The sequence below is a fragment of the Rhinopithecus roxellana genome, chromosome 13, assembly GCF_007565055.1.
Source record: "Rhinopithecus roxellana isolate Shanxi Qingling chromosome 13, ASM756505v1, whole genome shotgun sequence".
Taxonomy (NCBI): Eukaryota; Metazoa; Chordata; class Mammalia; order Primates; family Cercopithecidae; genus Rhinopithecus; species Rhinopithecus roxellana.
The window spans coordinates 99,382,776-99,401,848 of NC_044561.1; the positions used below are offsets into that span (position 1 = coordinate 99,382,776).

General features: G+C 48.7%; 1 protein-coding gene and 1 long non-coding RNA gene across 4 annotated transcripts in view; both read right to left on the reverse strand.

The window, feature by feature from the left end:
• Nucleotides 1-875: 875 nt before the first annotated feature.
• LOC104674588 lies at nt 876-3,742 on the reverse strand. Its single transcript, XR_749660.2, has 3 exons — nt 3,585-3,742; nt 1,451-1,547; nt 876-1,303 (listed from the first exon to the last, which is right to left on the reverse strand). It is a non-coding gene; the product is annotated as an uncharacterized LOC104674588 (long non-coding RNA).
• A 5,693-nt stretch (nt 3,743-9,435) lies between these two features.
• Nucleotides 9,436-19,073, reverse strand: part of SMOX (spermine oxidase) — a 40,217-nt gene continuing 30,579 nt past the window's right edge. For 2 of the 3 annotated variants that reach the window (XM_030915371.1, XM_030915372.1), the window contains exons 4-8: nt 14,861-15,034; nt 13,989-14,748; nt 13,183-13,343; nt 10,338-10,427; nt 9,436-9,912 (exon numbers count right to left, since the gene is read on the reverse strand). In XM_030915371.1, coding sequence (XP_030771231.1) covers nt 9,775-9,912; nt 10,338-10,427; nt 13,183-13,343; nt 13,989-14,748; nt 14,861-15,034 — 1,323 coding nt within the window. In that variant the 3' untranslated portion in view covers nt 9,436-9,774. The remainder of the gene's footprint in view (nt 9,913-10,337; nt 10,428-13,182; nt 13,344-13,988; nt 14,749-14,860; nt 15,035-19,073) is intronic. The other variant, XM_010378948.2, reaches the window with a different exon arrangement.

Consider the following 19,073-nt stretch of genomic DNA (forward strand, 5'->3'; position numbering starts at 1 on the left):
AGAGATGGGGTTTTACCATGTTGGTCAGGCCGTTCTCGAACTCCTGACCTCAGGTGATCCACCCACCTCCGCCTCCCAAAGTGCTGGGATTACAGGCGTGAGCCACCGCAACCAGCCTCGTGATCCGTGTATTATTGTACACAATTATACTTCCAATAAATATGTTTATTATTTTTTTAAATGAGACCTTATTTTGTCCCCATTAGGAAGCCAGATTTAACAGGACACATAAGATATATCCACACCTATGACATTCCTCACACCCACATTACTTAATCCACACACACAACTATTACAAATACAACCCGTAAGTCCAGCTTCCCTTAGGGAACAAACTAAGGACACATTTCTTATTTATTTACTAAACTTATTTCTCTAAGCATAATGAAGCTCTTTTTTTAGCATATAGCCTGGCATACAAATCGAAATCATTTGAAGTCTGATAGATGAACAAAAGAATGAGTGAACAATTGAACAAAAGTAAATATCTCATCTTGGGGGCCACTGAGCCCTCTTAATTTTTTTTTTTTTTTTTTTTTTTTTTTTTTTTTTTGAGATGGAGTCATGCACTGTTGGCCAGGCTGGAGTGCATTGGCACGATCTTGGCTCACTGCAAGCTCCCCCTCCTGGGTTCACGCGCCATTCTCCTGCCTCAGCCTCCCGAGTAGCTGGGACTACAGGCACGAGCCACCACGCCTGGCTAATTTTTTGTACTTTTAGTAGAGACAAGGTTTCACCGTGTTAGCCAGGATGGTCTCGATGTCCTGACCTTGTGATCCACCCACCTCGGCCTCCCTAAGTGCTGGGATTACAGGCGAGCCACCGCGCCCGGCCAACAAGCCTTCTTTATAATGTTAAGAATGAAAAATAAATGATACTGTAGAATATTATAATCTTATTTTATTCACTTATTCAACATTAATTAAAGGCACTCCCATGATTTTATGTTGTTTGTTTAAATTCAGAAAAGCTCACGGAGAATCCAGGACACACATGTTCCCGGTGCAGCAAGAGGGCTGTGTCCCCCTCTGGGCAGCAGATGGCGCCAGAGGATGTGGCTCAGCCTTTGAGGTTGTCTTTGCTTCCAGAGATCCTGGAGGCTGGGGTACCCCCTACCCCTCCCAGCCACAGTGAGAAGGGGAGCCAGTCCAGCCCTTCCTGTGTCTCCATCTGCAGCCTGAAGAGCCTCACCAACAACTGCTAGTGCAGGATAGTAAGGATGCAGTCAGAGTAAGTGTACAAAATGCTGCTGTGCAGCTTGACTGAAGGAGAGGCCCAGGAAGGTGGTTCCAGAGGAAGATGGCTGATGGGAAAGACGTGAGCATACTGAAATGTGGGTGGAAAGGATGAAGTAGAGAGATAGGGGACGGAAAGGACGAGGCAACGTCCCTGCACTTGAGGCATGGGAAGCACAGGTAGAGGGTCAGCCTAGGAGAGGCAGAAGCCTCACCTGCCACTGTCTGCAGGGAAGCTCCGAAGGATAGGCATGAAGGCTGGTGAGCTTGTCGATGGGGGAGGAAGTTGCCTCCAGGTGGCTTCTATTTTGTCTATGAAGCAAGAGACCAAGTTGCCTATTGACAAATGATGGTGGAGAGGGGTGTCCTCCGGATTTCCACCATTTATCTTGGCTTCTTCAATCCCTTGCTTATTCCTTCTGCAGATATTTATTGATAACCTATTATGCTAGGCACTATTTTGGACTCACTGGACATGCAGAAGTGAACATAGAACTTACATTCAGGGGTTGAGGGAAAACAGATAAGTAAACACATAAACATCAAAACCAAAAACATCGGGGAAAGAGAAGGACTATGAAGAAACAGGCAGGATGAGAGAGCAGAGAGTGCGGGAGGCTGTGGAAACAAGGTGCTCAAGGAGGTCTTTTGATCAGGAAGTCTTCCCAAAGAAGTGACATCTGAGTAGACATCAGAAGGCAGCAGCGAAGAGCCTTGCGAATATCTGGGGGACGGAGAGCATTTCAGTTAAAGAGGACAGCCAGGGTAAAGGGAAGGAGAGGGTGGCGAGGAGGTGCGACCCAGGGAGACAGATCACATAGGATGTTGGAAATCACCTTTGATCTTTAGCATGACTGTTGTTACTAAGAACCAGGGAAGTGGCGTGGCTGGATTCATATTTTGAAAGGATCACGCTGCTGCTGTGCAGAGGACAGGCTAAAAGGGGCAGACGTGGCAAAAGGGACCCACTTGGGAGGCTGTTGCAGCCAAACACAGCAAAGATGTGAGGAGCAGTGAAGGAGGCTCAAAGTCATCACATTCAGGATGTGTTTTGCAGGGAGAGCCAACAGGATTTGCTGATGGCAAATCTGATGATCAGATGTGGAATGTGAAACGAAAAGAGGAGTTGATGATGACTCAGGTGTTTGCTCTGGACCAAATGGTGGTACCACTTACTCAAATGTGGAAAATCAAAGGTAGATTAGATTTGGGAAGAAGCAGAACTTCTGCTTTAAATATTGTTAAGTCCCTGGAAAGATTCTGCAGGCAGTACTGTTATTTGCTTTGCTTTGCCCAGCAGGTGTGGCTCTGTTTTTTTCCAGCAGCACCTGTTGGTGGCCCAGCCCTAGCTGTAGACTGATCCCTGATTGGAATTATGTCAACTGGCTTTAACAAAATGGGGTTAAGAGAGTTGAGGGTATTAGAAGGAGACCCAGTGAAATGATAGACCAAATGTAAAACTCCAGTCCTGGAACCAATTTTAATTAGCCTGAACCGATCACAAGTGACAGAAGCCTAACCCAAACTAATTTAAGCAAAAGAGGAGGAACCAATGACTCAAGTAGCAGAAAGCACATCCAAGTAGCTCACAAATGAGAAGAAAGAGCTTCAAGACACAATGAAGTGGCCACATGACCTCGAACTGGGGCTGAAAGACAACTGTGTGAGCCCATGTGCCCCATGCATGGGAGTGGGATGGTGGCAGTCTAAGACAAAAGGGAGTGGCTGGGACTGCAGTGAAATGGAGACGGAATACCCAATCCAACAGATCAAAATTGCACAAACACTGAGTTTGCAGAAATAAAATATGCCTGACACTCCCTGAGAGAGATCTAGGCTTTGAACATTCTGGCAAAATCAGTGTTAAACAACCACCGCTAGAATCACGGGAAGTGAGAAGACTTTTGTACCTATCAGTCTCAAGCTGAACAGTATGAAACTGGGCAGGGCAGTGAATGACCCCCTTTTTTAAATACTAAATACATAACACAAGATTAGATGTCCTGAATACCACCTTGGTAGAGCAACAACTCTTCCTGCATGTTGATGGCTTGATTATCCTACACAAATAAGGAGTCTCAACAAACAGCCCAGCCAGTCATTATAAAGAGTACAGCCTTCGTAACTCTACCATTAAGTTTGGCAGACCACTAATTAGACAGGCAATTCTCAAGAACTGACCCAGCAGCCTAACTCACTCTGCACCTTGGGGTTACCCTTGAGCTCACCCCAACAGGACCTAGTAAGTGCAGGTGACTCCAACTAGAGGTGCTTCACTCCTACATTTTTTGCAGGAGGGGCATACACTCCAGGCAGCTCCCAAGAAATAGGACATAACATGTTACTCACCTGTCACACAGCAGCAAAGGCAGCAAGAGACAGTGCCTGCCAAATACCCCAGGCCCTTGGAGGAAACAGTTCTGAGGTTTGCAGAAAGGCACAACTAAACACCTTGACCCTGAAGTCCCTGATGCCCATAGCATGAGAAACCATGCAACCAATTCTCCATAGAACCTGGTGCCGGAAAGAACTTTCCTCTCCTGTGAACTTCTGTCAGGCAATGGGAATTTTATAGGAACCATTGACATGGGTGTTGGCCTGAGCATGCCACATTTGCCACTCCTAATAGAGCCCCTTGGGTTTCAATCTATGCCAAGTCTATTTTGAAACTTCATCACAGCATGAAACATATCCTGTGTTCCTTGTATGTCATATCTCCTCACTTCTGAATGGCTCTTGCTCTTCCTTGCTCATCTGTCTTGAGTGAGTTTGGTTTTTGGAACTGTCAGTCATAAATGGTACCCACATTATGCAATTAATGATGTGGAGGCAGCACACTGGAGGAGATGCCCCCTCTGGCACCTGTCCCTGCCTGTGTGTCCGAAGGCTCCCCATCGGCTTCCTCCCAGGGTTGCTCCCTTCCCCATGAGGTCATGTCCTCTCCAAGCTGAGTGGCCTTGCGTGGCCGCCCCAAGGTCCTTCTGAGAACCTCCATTTCCTCTGCTGTGGAACAATCCCAACTCCCCTTTCGTGGTTGCAGATGCAGAGAAGATAAGGGGATACAGGCAATGGCACTGGTAAACAGTGACATCCTATATGAATTTAAGGTCACTCCTTATCACCAGGCAGCCAGTGGGGCCTAAGAGGGCCCTCCTCCCTTTATCTGCTCTCAGATGTGTCATCTCTGCTGCAAGGAGGAAATTAGCTGGGCCAACACAACCATGTTTTGGAATGGGAGAATGAAAGGAGGGCATTCTCAGACTCTTGAAACTTTCTTCCATGTATAACTTGATGCATTTTTACCAATGTGCATGCCCATGCAACCACCACCCACATCAAGATGTGGAACACTTCCGTAACCCCAAGAAATGCCCCCATCCCACTCCTGCCCAGCCACCATTCCCAGTCCCTCATCTCCAACACAGTAGATTAGTTTTGCAAGTTCTTGAACGTCACATAAAAGAAATCATACAGTACAAAGCCTTTTGTCTGGCTTCTTTAACTCAACATAATGTTTCGGGGGTTGTTGTTGTTGTTGTTGTTGGAGATGGAATCTTGCTATGTTGCTCAGGCTAGCGTGCAGTGGCATGATCACAGCTCACTGCAGCCTCAACTTTCTGGACTCAAGCAATCCTCCCACCTCAGCCTCCCCAGTAGCTGAGACTATAGGCATGCACCACCATGCCCAGCTAATTTCTGTTTTTTTGTGGAGACAGGGTTTCGCCATGTTGCCCAGCTGGTCTTGAACTCCTGGGCTCAAGCAATCCACCTGCCTTGGCCTCTCAAAGTGCTGGGAGTACATGAGCTATCCTACCCTGCCAACGTAACGTTTTTGAGATTATGTGGTTGCAAAAGTTTCCTTTTATTTATTGCTATATAGTATTCCATTGTATGAGTGCACTGCAATTTATCCATTCTACTGTTGATGGACATCTGGGTGGTTTCCAGTTTTTTAGCTATTAGGAACTATGTTGCTGTGGACACATTGGTATATATGTTTGTGAGCGTCTGCATACCTTTCTCCTGGGCGTATACCCAGGGGTGGGAATGCTGACCAGCACATGGCCAGTTTTAGCTGACTCTGCTACAGTCCCCCAGTGTGGTCGTACCACACCCATTCTCTCCAGCAATGGCCTTAAGCTTTTTTGGTGGCACCAGCCTCTTCTTTTCATCATACAATAGAATGAGCCTACACTGCACGGTCAGACAGACTTCAGCTCATGTCTCGGCACCTCTGAGCAACCTTGGGCAAGTTACTTAACTTCTCTGAGGTTTCATTTGCCCACAGGAATAAATCACCCTCCCAAGCCTGAGTTGGCATCACTGTCAAATCAGTATCACATCCACATGGCATAGTGCCAGGCAGTTGGCACTAAGTGAATATTCTCTCCCTCCCTCTTACCCACCCGTGAAGTTCCCCGAAGTGCAGTCAAGTAAACATTTCCAGACCTTTCACCCCCATGGGGTCCTTTAAAATTCCTCTGCATGTACGCTGAGAACCTATTTATCACTTTCTTCCCCAATACTTATGTGATGGGGCTGCTTCTCTCCATCCCACTGCAGTGGGTGGGGAAATCCAACAACTGAGGAGTCAGAAGCAGACAGCAGACTGTGAGGCATGGAAGGTAACAGGTAATAGAAGGTGGCTTCCCGTAAAGTGACCCTGGGAGGAGACAGACATGCTTTGACCAAAGTAAGGTCCAAATTTACATTGTCTGTTTATGTACTGTTATGGAAAGATGTCCAAGACATATTGTGGGTTTTTTTGTTTTATGTTTGTTTGTATGTTTGTTTTTGAGATGGAGTTTTGCTCTTGTTGCCCAGGCTCGAGTGCAATGGTGCGATCTCAGCTCACTGCGACCTCCACCTCCTGGATTCAAAAAATTCTCCTGCCTCAGCCTCCTGAGTAGCTGGGATTACAGGCACGCACCACCCACCCGGCTAATTTTTTATACTTTTTGTTTGTTTGTTTGTTTTTTGTTTTTGTTTTTGAGACGGAGTCTCGCTCTGCCACCCAGGCTGGAGTGCAGTGGCCGGATCTCAGCTCACTGCAAGCTCCGCCTCCTGGGTTTTAGGCCATTCTCCTGCCTCAGCCTCCCGAGTAGCTGGGACTACAGGTGGCCGCCACGTCGCCCGGCTAGTTTTTTGTATTTTTTAGTAGAGACGGGGTTTCACCGTGTTAGCCAGGATGGTCTCGATCTCCTGACCTCGTGATCCGCCCATCTCGGCCTCCCAAAGTGCTGGGATTACAGGCTTGAGCCACCGCGCCCGGCCTAATTTTTTATACTTTAAGTAGAGATGGGGTTTCACCATGTTGATCAGGCTTGTCTTGAACTCCTGACCTCAGGTGATCCACCCACCTTGGCCTCCCAAAGTGCTGGGACTACAGGCGTGAGCCACCGCACCCAGCCTACAAGACATACTGTTAACTAAAGCAAGCAAAATGCAGGACAGGATGAATACTTTGGCGCTTTTGTATAAAAAGGAGGGAGAAGAGTGTTTTTATATTGACTTATATCTAGGAATGGATACCCATAGGGCTGTGGGAGAGGCAACAGTGACTGAGGACACTGTGAGAGGGAACATTTCAGTGTATTGTAATCACATGGACAACTTTTGGGCTTAAACTACATGAACAGATCCTCTATTCAGAGAATTTTTCATATATAGTCCGGGCGCAGTGGCTCATGCCTGTAATCCCAACACTTTGGGAGTCCGAGGCAGGTGGATCACCTGAGGTCAGGAGTTTGAGATCAACCTGGCCAATATAGCAAAACTCCGACTCTATTCAAAATAGAAAAATTAGCCAGGCATGATAGTGCGTGCCTATAATCCCAGCTACTCAAGAAACTGAGGCAGGAGAATCGCTTGAGCTTGGGAGGTGGAGGTTGCAATGAGCCAGGATCGTGCCACTGCACTCCAGCCTAGGCAACTTAGTGAAACTCCGTCTCAAAAAAAAAGAAAAATTCATATATATACTTAGATATTTTTCAGCTATGCCAGCAGGTGGGTGTGAATCCCTTGATATAAGCTCCATGAAGATTTCTGGTGGATCAACCCTGGCAAAGCAAAATGTCTGTGAGGTTTGTGCACATAGGTGTGTGTGTGTACGTGGATGTAGGTAAGCATGTGTGTAGGTGTGTCTGTGTGTTAGACATCGCCATCACAACCTACCAGCCTGGGCAATATAATAAGACACTACTGTCTGTATGAAAAAATAAAAATAAAAATTAGCCATGCATGGTGGCACGTGCCTATAGTCCCAGCTATTCCTGAGGAAGGAGGATCATTTAAGCCCAGGAGTCTGAGGCTACAGTGAGCCATGTTCGCACCACTGTACTCTAGCCTGAGCAACAGAGTGAGATGCTATCTCAATCAATCAATCAATCAATCAATCACCTGAGAGGAGGAAGGTGATGGCATGTCCTATCAAGGGCAGGGCCCTAAATGTCCATGGAGGGGACCTAACCTAAGCTCACATGGAATTAGACCAGAGAGGCCTACCTGGCTCTTCATAACTTCTCCCCATCACCCCACCCCTTCAACCCTATAGAATTCAAATTTCATCACTAGAAATCTAGGATAACAAAATGACGAACTCTTCTTTAAGATGACTGGGGATAGTGTGAATGGGGACATTTTAGTGTATTCTTATATAGCTTTTGGGCTTAAACCACATGGACAGATCCATGTGGATCTGGATTCAAATTTCATCACTAGAAATGTGGAATAACAAAATGACTATTATTTAAGGTTCTGTGTGTGTATGTAGATGGGCATATGTGTAGGGTGTAGAGGTGAGTGTATATAGGTGTGTGTACCTGTATATGCCATGTGGGTTATGTGTAAGGTGTAGTGGTGAGTATATGTAGATATGTGTTCCTATATATGTGGGTGAGTATACGTAAGGGGGGTAAGTGTCTCTTTTTACTCAGCAAAAAGAGAAGAAAAAAAAGTTTTTCTTTTTTTTAGAGACACCTGTAGAGATGGGGTATCACTGTGTTGCCCAGGCTGGTTTCAAGCTCCCAGGCTCAAGCGATCCTCCTGCCTCAGCCTCCCAAAGTGCTGGGATTACAAGCATGAGCCACCATGTCCAGCCTAGGACCCTTTTCTAGATGCCTAGTAGGTAAAGGAAAGTATTGATCACTTTATATTTGGTGTGTGAATTATTCCTTAATACTGAGAAGCTTGACAGCTTACATGTAAAGGATTATAAATAACACCTTCTTTTATTTTTCTGAGACAGGGTCTCACTCTGTCACCCAAGCTGAAGTGCAGTGGTACAATCATGGCTTACTGCAGCCTCAGACTCCTGGGCTCAAACGATCCTCCCACCTTGGCCTTCCAAAGTGTTAGAAGCACTGAATCCAGCTGAAGAGAAGAAAAATCTATCCCCCAATAAATGGCAGGCCTTAGGATATTCCCCCTGCCAAAAAATAAAGCCCAGAATGATCACCTGCCCAGATATTCAAAAGGAGGCCACCCCAGGGGCCAGACCCACAGCCCAGTGGCCAGGTGACACTAATTAACAATGAACAGACCAGGCGCGGTAGCTCATGCCTATAATCCCAGCACTTTGGGAGGCCAAGGCGGGTGGATCACCTGAGGTCAGGAGTTCGAGACCAGCCTGGCCAAGATGGTGAAACTACAAAAATACTAAAAATATAAAAATTATCCAGGCGTGGTGGCAGGCGCCTGTAATCCCAGCTACTCAGGAGGCTGAGGCAGAGAATTGCTTGAACCCAGGAGGCGGAGGTTGCAGTGAGCAGAGATTGCGCCATTGCACTCCAGCCTGGGCGACAGAGCGAGACTCTGTCTCAACAACAACAACAAAAAAGAAAACAATGAACATACCTAGGCTTGGCATGGAGCCACCACCGCTGGGGTCCCTCCTACAGAACTCCTTTACTCCAGGCAGTGTGTCACTCAATTAAACTCAGAGAAGTCCAGCAAAAAAAGGGCCAGCAGGCAGACTCAGGCCAGACCTGAAGGAGCAGGTGGACAGTGAGAGGCCTGTATTCCTGAGGGGCCTTACTGGCAGGAAGGTAAACACCCCAACAGATGTGGGGAGGGGACACCCCTTCCAGTAAAAGCAGCACCTTCCCTCTGGGGACACAGCCAGGCCAGGGCTCCCCCACCTTCTCCTTCTCACTCAAAGGGGGTGTGACAGAAATAAACACACACACACATACACAGAGGCTGAGAAAACCAGAGAGAAGCTGAGGGGCAGGGGAGGGAGCCTCTTTTATTATCCCAAAATGCAAAGTATTGAAGGCACTTACAATAACAAGGCGGGACAGAGGGTAGGCAAGGGGGGCGCAGGATCCAGCACAGAGGTAACTCAACAGCCCACCTGCTCATGGCCCGACCTGGAGAAAAAGAAAAGCTACAGGGCCGGGTCTGAAGGCAGTCAGGGCAGCTAGCTCTACAGAAGATAAAAATCCTTTCTACAGAGGATCAGGAAGGCAGGAGCACATGGCAGCAAGGGGTGGGCTGGAGGTCACAAGTTAGTGGCTCTTCTCCGCAGCGAGGACAGCCCTCAGGTCCCCTGCTGGAAGAGGTCTCGGTACATCTCGATGAGGCGGGCAGCCTCACGCTGGCCAGAGAGCAGAGCACCGTGGGTGGTGGAATAGTACTTGCGGTGTGTGGCCTCACCAGAAAACAGCACCTGCATGGGCTGGGGGGCGGGGATAGGGAGGTCAGGGTGGAGGAGCAGCAGAGGCCACGAGGCCACCCCTCTCCACCAGAACCCCCCATCCCAATGACAAATTAGAGAGGCTCTGAGACACAGGTGCTGCTGCTTCCACGGGATGAAGAGCTGCCCATCCTATCTGGCCACTTTCCCCTGCTTCTTCCCTTGGCTCTTTCTGTCTTGAGGCCATTAGGAGTCCTGGCTCTGCGGTCTTAAATGCTCTTTGTGCCTCTTGTGAACTTGAGGCAGGTGGTTTAACCTCCCTAAGCCTTGCTTTTCTCATCTGTCAAATGGGTTTACACCACCTACTTCGGAGGGTGGTTGTAAGGATTAAGGGAAATCATGTATCTAAAGCACTTAGAACCTGGAAGAACAAAGCACTCAATAAAGTCGGTGGTAATTTGACAAACCTTTACGGCGCCCCTGTTAGCATCCAGGGGCTGTTCTGGGCACTTGGAAGAGAAAAGGTGACCAGGCTGCTGCTTTGTGGAGCTTCCATGCTGGTGAGGAAGCCAGACATGAAACCCAATTACTAAACAGCGTCATACGTGATGGAATGGGGTTTGCACATGGCGCCAACAGCCCAGAAAAGAGGCCCAGTGTCAGGGGATCCCACAAAGCTTCCCAGAGGACAGGACCTTTGAACTGGTTCTCAGAAGATGCTGAGTGAACAGACAGGCAAAGGACATTTCGGACAGAGGAAAAGGTGCGGGCAAAAATGTACCAAAGCAGGCCTTGCTCAGGGGACAGTGAGAATTTTGGTACAGCCAGGGCTCAGCCCTGAGAAAGCAGGCTGTCGAGGTGAGGTCTAGGCAAGGTACAAGTTCTTGCACCCCAAGTTTGCGTTTGGCCTTTATCCTGGTTCCTCTCAAATTCAACATGCAAGGCACCAGCTGTGGATCCTGATAAAATGCAGTTTTTATTTATTATTTTTGAGACAGTGTCTCACTCTATTACACAGCTCACTGCAGCCTTGGCCTCCTGGGCTCAAGTAATCCTCCCACCTAAGCTTCCTAAGTAGCTGGGACTACAAGCACACACCACCACATCTGGTTAATTTTTTTTTTTTTTTAATTTTTTGTAGAGATGGGGGTTTTACTTTTTTCCCAGGCTGGTCTTGAACTCCTGAGCTCAAGCCATCCTCCCACTTCAGCCTCCCATATTGCTGGGATTAGAGGCAGGAGCCTGCATCCCTGGCCAGAATGCAGAGTTTTTAATCCAGCAGGTCTGGGGTGGGCTGAGAGTCTGCATTTCTTTTTATTTATTTATTTATTTGTGTGTGTGTGTGTGTTTGAGGCGGCAGGGGTTGTTGTTTTTTGTTTTTTATTTTGAGACAGGGTCTCCCTCTGACACCCAGGCTGGAGTGCAATGGCATGATCTCCGCTCTCTGCAACCTCCGCCTCCCGGGTTCAAGCAATTGTCATGCCTCAGCCTCCTGAGTAGCTAGAACTACAGGTGTGCACCACCATGCTTGGCTGATTTTGTATTTTTAGTAGAAACAGGGTTTCGCCATGTTGGCCAGGCTGAGAGTCTGCATTTCTAACCAGCTCCCAGGTGAGGCTGGTACTGATCTACCTACCCTGAGTAGTGAGGCTGTATCCCACCACCAAGGAGCCCACAGAGGCTATTACACTGAAAGGGGTGCTATATACTGTGTCAGGGTGCAAGCTGCCTACTCCCACATCCACCCATTCTCCTCTTTCTCCTCAATAACAAAGTCCTGATTTTTAACTGGGTCCATTGCCATCCAGAATAAAAATGATACTACCCAACCTCTCTAGCAGCTAGGTGCAGTCACGTGACTATGTTCTGGCCAATAAGCATTAAAGTCCACTGTTGCTTAGAGACACAGCTGACTCAGCTCCAAGGGTTCCCTTCTTGCCATCTGCCTTTCCTCCTCCTTCCAGCCTCAGATGCAGATGTGAGAACTGGAGCTTCTGCAGCCCTCTTGGACCACAAGATGGTCTTGAAGATGAGAGCCAGGTGCTAATGATACGGGATCCTGCTGCCTGCCTCCAGATTTCCTTTTGATTTTCCTTGTTTAAGTCACAGTTGTGTTTGCTTTGCTTTGCTTTTTGTTACATGCACTAGTCCTAACTGATGCAAGTGAAAAGAGATTTGCTTTTTAGCAGGATGGCTGTGGCACCTGAAAGGGCCTTTCTGAGGACCTCTCTTTCTTTAAACACCAGTCCTTTTCTCTTTCCCTCTGAGCACCGTTGGGCAGGCACAGTAGATGCTGGTTGACTGAACTCTTCTTCACCAATTATACCAAATAATTGTTTTAAATATAACTCTGTTGAGTTTTAACATTTACTGTGTGTGTCTACTTGATGGGGGGAACTCAAAATCCACTTTATGGGAGCAAAAATGTATATTTCAGATTTTTTTTTTTTTTTTTTTTTTTTTTTTAGTGTACAGCTGGCGTAACTGTGGAGAACATCAGTAATCTAAACTTTATTTTCTAAAATACATTGGGAAAACATTTCCATTGAATCAGTGCTGTCCAATAGGACATGCCATGATGCTGGAAATGTTCTATCACTATATAATTTACTATGGAGCCTCTAGCCACATGTGGCTATGTGACTAGTGCAAACAAGGAACAAAAACTTTACTATATTGGCCAAGTGTGGTGGCTCATTCCTATAATCCTAGCACTTCAGGAGGTTGAGGCAGGAGGATAGTTTGAGCCCAGGAGTTCAAGACCAGCCTAGCAGGATGATGAAACCCTGTCTCTACCCAAAAAAATATAAAAATTAGCTGGATGTGGTGGTGTGCCAGCATGCCTGTGGTCCCAGCTACTTGGGAGGCTGAGGTGGGAGGATCACTTGAGCCTGGGAGGTCAAGGCTGCAGTGAGCTATGATCGCACCACTACACCCCAGTCTGAAGTGTAGACAGAGCAAGACCCTGTCTCAAAAAAAGAAAAAAAAATACTGTATTAACTTAAATTTTAATTAATTAATTTAAATTGAAAGTGGCTGATAGCTACCATATTGGCCAGCACAGCACAGAATAGCGCAGTTTTCATAATATCAAGAAAACACTTTAAGTTTCAATTTGATTCCATTTTTTCTTCCAGATATTAAGTGCACAGTTTTCTCCTTGTGTTCTCTCTCATTACAGAAGCTACTCCATCCCTGCCTCACCTGAGCACCCCTTAGTGAACACTACCCTAGCCCTCCTCACCCTGGACCAGACACACACACGAAATACATCCACAACTCCCCTCCTCACCCCAAACGCCCCCCGCTTACCGCTGTCTTCGAGCTCTCTGTGTACGGCAGGGGCTTGGCCAGCTTCTCCACATCTGCCCCACTGGAGCCCACCTGCGTGTATGAATAGGAGCCGCGGAAGTAGGGGTTGCTGCCCCAGGCCGAGCGCAGGATTCGCCGAGGTTTTGGAATGTTGGGGTTCCCTGATGAGGAGTCAGAAAAGCCAAGGGGAAGGAGAATAAGAAATGGCTGCATACAGAAGATGACCCCAAATGGACAACTCCCCACCCCACCTCCAGGGCTCCAGGAGGACCAGGCTGCCGGGGGTAGGCACGGAGGATAGAGGAGGAAGGAGGGAGGCTGGGGCTCGAGCTGTGTACCCCCTCAGCACCTCCTGTGACCCCCAGCAAAACACACCACCTTACTTTTCCTATCTATCTGAAAACAAGTGACAGATAATCATGTTTCCCTGCCTAATGTCGGGGGTTCTTGTGAGGCCCTCCTGGAATAGTGGGTGAAAAATGTTCAGCTGAAAGACTCAGAGAGTAAAATACAAATCCAACTCTTAGCAACAGAGCACAATGGGCAGTGATGTTTGAGAGTTTTACCATTAGCCCTTAGAAAGAGGGAAGAGACACAGCGCCCATAATTCTGAGTGTTTCAAGTTCTAAACTGTCAGCAATTGAAGAGCCTTTGGCTGAATGTGGCACCCTGCAGTGGCTCTCCCGTGGGGCACAGCATCGGAGCCTCACAGTCTGGGGAGGAGAGAGCTGCCACGGGTCCACCAGAGGAGGGCAGGTGAGGAAGAAGTGGTGCGGGGGAAGCGGGTCGTGGGGCACATGGCGCACCTGTGAACTGACGCAGCATCTCCGTGCAGATCTCGGCCACTGCCTCATCATCACACTTCTCCATGACGAGGGCCTCCTCCCCGCATATCCAGCCACTCAGCACATGGCCGTAGCGCTCAGGCGGGTAGAGGACATCAAAGCCGCAAATCTTGCGGTACCAGAGCTCGGGTGGGTAGGTGAGGGTGCGGCTCTCCGCCTCGTCCTCCCACACAAACTGTAGGCTGTTGCACTCGGGGCCCCAGAAGGGCTCCTCGAATTCCAGAAAGATCTTGTCAGTGGTGCCAATGCCCAGGCGGTGGATGGCAGCCACCTTCTCCGTGGGCAGGCCTGGCCGGAAGAAACTGGTGTACTGCCTCTTCAGCACGCCCAGCGACACGGTCACAATCACGTGGTCCGCCGGGATCAGCTCACAGTCCTCGCACTCCACCACCACCGGCCACTGCTCATCCTCATCCCACCTGCCCCCCCGGGGCTCCTCTCCCCCTTGGCTACCCTCCCCAGTGTCGTGATTGTGGTCGCCCTCACCCCGGGGCTCAATCTCAGGGCCTCTGGGGCGGGCTGAGGCCTGGTCCCAGTGAATGCAGCGGACAGGTTTCCCTAGCTGGATGACGTGGGCAGGGATGCCCTCCGCCAGCAGCTCCACAACCCGCATGAAGCCTGAGGGGATGATGTGGTGAGCACCGGGGATCTCGGTCCACTCCCCGAAGGCGCTCAGGGACACCTCGTCCATGCTGTGTGAGCTGCTCTCACAGCTCTCCACCTGTGGGAAGACCCAAGGAGAAGCCAGGTGACTGCCAGAGTTGGGCAGGGGTAGGAGCAGCGCAGCCCTCCTCAGACCCAGACGCCCCCAGAATCCGTCTTCCTCAAGATACCTTCAGGTACTGCTGGATCATGGCGAGCTTCAGGCGCTTGGTGGCCTCTGGGTCATCAGGGTCATTCCTGATGCGGTTACGCACCTCCTCTCGGGTGAACACCCCCACGCTATTTTGACTTTCAGCATTGACTGGTTTATCGTGCCGGAAGAACTCCTGGGTCAAGTTATAGACCTGCCAAAAAGACCCCATGAGAGAGACTGAAAACACCTCATCACACCTCCATCTTAAACAGAAGGCTCCCAACTCAAACCCACCAGTTCCCAGGTGTCCCCTGGATGCACTGAGCCCCTGGTCTCTGTCCCTTAGGGATCTGATGTTGCACTCAATGCTGCACCAGGACTGCACCAACAGCCAAGGCCCTGGGCAGCCACCTCCTCGCCTATGGCCTGTTGGGGAGGTGAGATGGACCCTGGAGGCTTTCTTGCTGGGCCCTCACTTAGGACAATGTGAAACATTTGGTGCCCATACAGTCTGTGGGAAAGAAGCCACTCCTCATGGACTCTGCATGGGCCTCCTCGGGCTCTACCTCCCACTGGAGGATGGGCATTTGCACACATTTACCTGTTCCAAGAGCCATACATGTACTTTCCCTGCCACCCCTGCCCAAGTGTGTCTGCTTTGCCCGCTCCCAAGAGGGCAGTCTGGAGCTGTGGCCTGGCCAGCAGAAGGGGCCCTGAAAGTCTGGAGACACCTCCCTGGGTCTGTGCAGGTCCGTACAAAGTACCCCCTTTGCTTCAGGCCTCAACCATGAGTAAGGAAGCTGATGCAGTGGGGAAGACAGGAACACAAAAGCCAGGGTCTCAGGAGGCCCCAGTGTGCCAAGGAAGGAAGATGCATTTCACGGGCACATTTCAGCAAGAACTCCAGCCCACACCTCATCAACAGGTAACGATGATCAGTCCCTTGGAAAGGGGTCTGACTGCCCGCCCACCCCCGTGCCTGCCTCATCTACAGCCCCCACTAAGCACCAGGCAGAGCTCCTTGAAGGAAGTAATCCAGTCCAGGGGCAATCCTGGGATCCCCAGAAGCAACATTTACTCAACATTTACCGAACTCTGCACAGGACACAGCTCGTAATGTGGGCGAAACAGTCCCTGTCCCTGCCCTCACTCCAGCTGGGGAGACAGTCCACCATTGGGCTGCCGTGATAGGAAAGAACCTGGGGATGTGAGGTCAACGCAGACAACCATGGGCAGCTGGGAAACAGCCAGGGTGGAGCAGGAGGGGGAAGAAAAGCATTTCAGGCAGAGGGAACAGCAACCTCAAAAATGGAGAAGCAGTCAGGAATACTGAAGGAGTCTGGTTTTGTTGGAGGGGGCAGCAAGGAGAGAGGATCTGAGAGCCGACTTTGGAAAGGCAGGCAGGGTCCAGGGCATAAAGGACTGAGAGTCATTCCAAGGACTCTGGACTTGATCCAAGGCCCTGGCATCACTGGAGGGCTGAGCAAAAAGGCGGCAGGATCACATGCCCACAGCTGTCATTCCCAGGACACCAGCTAATGGAGGCTCCTTGGCCGGACCTCTGTGGCTGAGCTGATGAATGGTTTGTTTCCCTTGCTAAAGTGAGTGTGGTCAGCACACATGTCTGGGAATGGTGTCTGCCCTGTCCCTCAGCCCTGGGCTAGGCCCTGGGGCCACAGGGTGAAGGAAGATGGCAAAGCGCAGTGATGTCCACCACCCTCCACCACCACTATCTCACTCAAGGGGAAGGCCTCCACCTGAGACACAAACATGAATTAAACTTATCTCTGGAGACTAAATTATAAAGAAGAAAGTGAGGGAAACTGTTTTGTCTTGCCTCCCTGCAATCAGGAGATGCTGAGTGGTTAGCCTTAGCTAGAGTCCTCAGCAAATTCTTCACCCAGGACCACTGCCAAGGGTCAGGGTTTCAATTTGCCTCCTCCTCCCTGGGCTTTTCCCTTGGGCAATAAGCAACATGGTAGCCAGTCCTTAGCTTATGTTAAGTAGAGGCCAAAATGCCCAGCTGAGGAGTAACAAATTTAGTCCATCGACATGACTCTTTGTATCAGCCACCGACTACGGCAGCCTTCACTGAACATGGGTGTGCCATATGGCACAGTCTCCTCTCCTGGGTTATCTGACACCTTCCCAATGTGACCCAAGGAAAATGGGACACGTCTGTGTCAGTTAATAATACTTACCCCAATTCTCATTAAGCATTTATCATTGGATCTCATTCAATCCTCATAATACTATGAGGTAGGTACCACCATGTCCATTTTACAGAAGAGGAAAGTAAGGCTCAGAGAGGCTCAATAACCTGCTCAAGATTCCACAGCTAATAAATGGTAGAACTGGTATTTGATCAAGGCAGTCTTACTCCAGAAACTAAGCTCTAGATGATACTATTGCACAAACTCATTTATTTGTTAATAAATAAAATACATTCAAATGAGTGGCTCTTCAAAGTCATCATCTTTGGGAGGCTGCATATTTATTATGAAGCCACACTGAGGCAAGGCTTCACGTGCTTAGAGCACACCTCCTCAGAATGGCCTCTAGGATTGGTTAAAAGCCACACAAAGAAATCTTGACATCATGGTCACGCCTTATCCTTTTGACTCAAAACATCACCACCTAGATGGATAATCCACCATATCCACCCCATATTCACAATGCACACTCTTGACTTTCAAAAATCAAACCCACCTGCAGAATTTGATGATGATCTACTTTTAAAGACATTTGAAAAAACAAACCATGGGCCCTGAAAGTCATTTTCAAGAGGCATCCATGTTTGAATCACTCACAATAACCTGGGAATCAGGCTGGGGCTGATTTCCAGCAGACCTACTGAGAGGTCTACTTTGAAGAATACTAGTTCTTATCTGACCCATTAACAATTCAGTCTCTTTGCACATGAGTGAGAATGCACAATACAGTGGATTGCACACAACGTACCTTGTTGGTGCATACACACAAGACACTGAGTGTGCCTGTCCTCCATAGAGGAGGGACCGCCCCAAAGCAAGAGTCATGTCTCCTTTCTCATGCCCAAGAGATTAGAAAATGCACAATAGGCTGGGTGCGGTGGCTCACACTTGTAAATCCCAGCACTTTGGGAGGCCAAGGTGGGCAGATCACCTGAGGTCAGGAGTTTGAGACCAGCCTGACCAACATGGAGAAACCCCGTTTCTACTAAACATACAAAATTAGCTGGGCATGGTGGTGCATGCCTGTAATCCCAGCTACTCAGGAGGCTGAGGCAGGAGAATCACTTGAACCCAAGAGGTGGACGTTGTGGTGAGCCGAGATCATGCCATTGCACTCCAGTCTGGACAACAAGAGCGAAACTCCGTCTCAAAAAAAAGAAAGAAGGAAGGAAGGAGGGAAGGAAGGAAGGAGGGAAGGAAGGAGGGAGGGAGGGAGGGAGGGAGGGAAGGAGGGAAGGAGGGAAGGAGGGAAGGAAGGAAGGAAGGAAGGAAGGAAGGAAGGAAGGAAGGAAGGAAGGAAGGAAGGAAGGAAGGAAAGAAAGAAAGAAAAGAAAAGAAAAGAAAAGAAAAGAAAAAAGGAAAGGCACAATAGGTGTTTGCTGGCCAAATTACTGACCTGGTATGAAGGATCATTACACCATAAATGACAAGCTATCAGATGACAGGGCCTACACATTACTTTGCTTGCTCAGTGCAGTTCACACAGCTAAAGAATACTAACAATATTAATAATTTTTTTTAATCTGAATAAAATAAGGATGTGTGCCAATGACACTTCTATCCAACACTGTACTGGGATACTAACCTGTGCAGTAAGGCAAGAAAAAAATAAAACTGTCTACAGCTGTGCTATCCAACACAGCAGCTACTAGAAACCTGTAGCAATTTAAAATTAAGAAATTAGGTCAGGTACAGTGGCTCACATCTGTAATCCCAGCACTTTGGGAGGCCAAGGTGGGCAGATCATGAAGTCAGGAGTTCGAGACCAACCTGAACAACAAGGTGAAACTCCGTCTCTACTAAAAATACAAAGATTAGCTGGGCGTGGTGTTGTGCGCCTGTAATCCCAGCTACTCAGGAGGCTGAGGCAGGAGAATCGCTTGAACCAGAGAGGTGGAGGTTGCAGTGAGCTGAGATCGTGCCACTGCACTCCAGCCTGGGCGACAGAGCGAGACTCCATCTCAAAAATAAACAACAACAACAAAAAAATTAAATATTCAGTTCCTCGGTTTTACTTGTGTCATTTCAAGTGCTCAA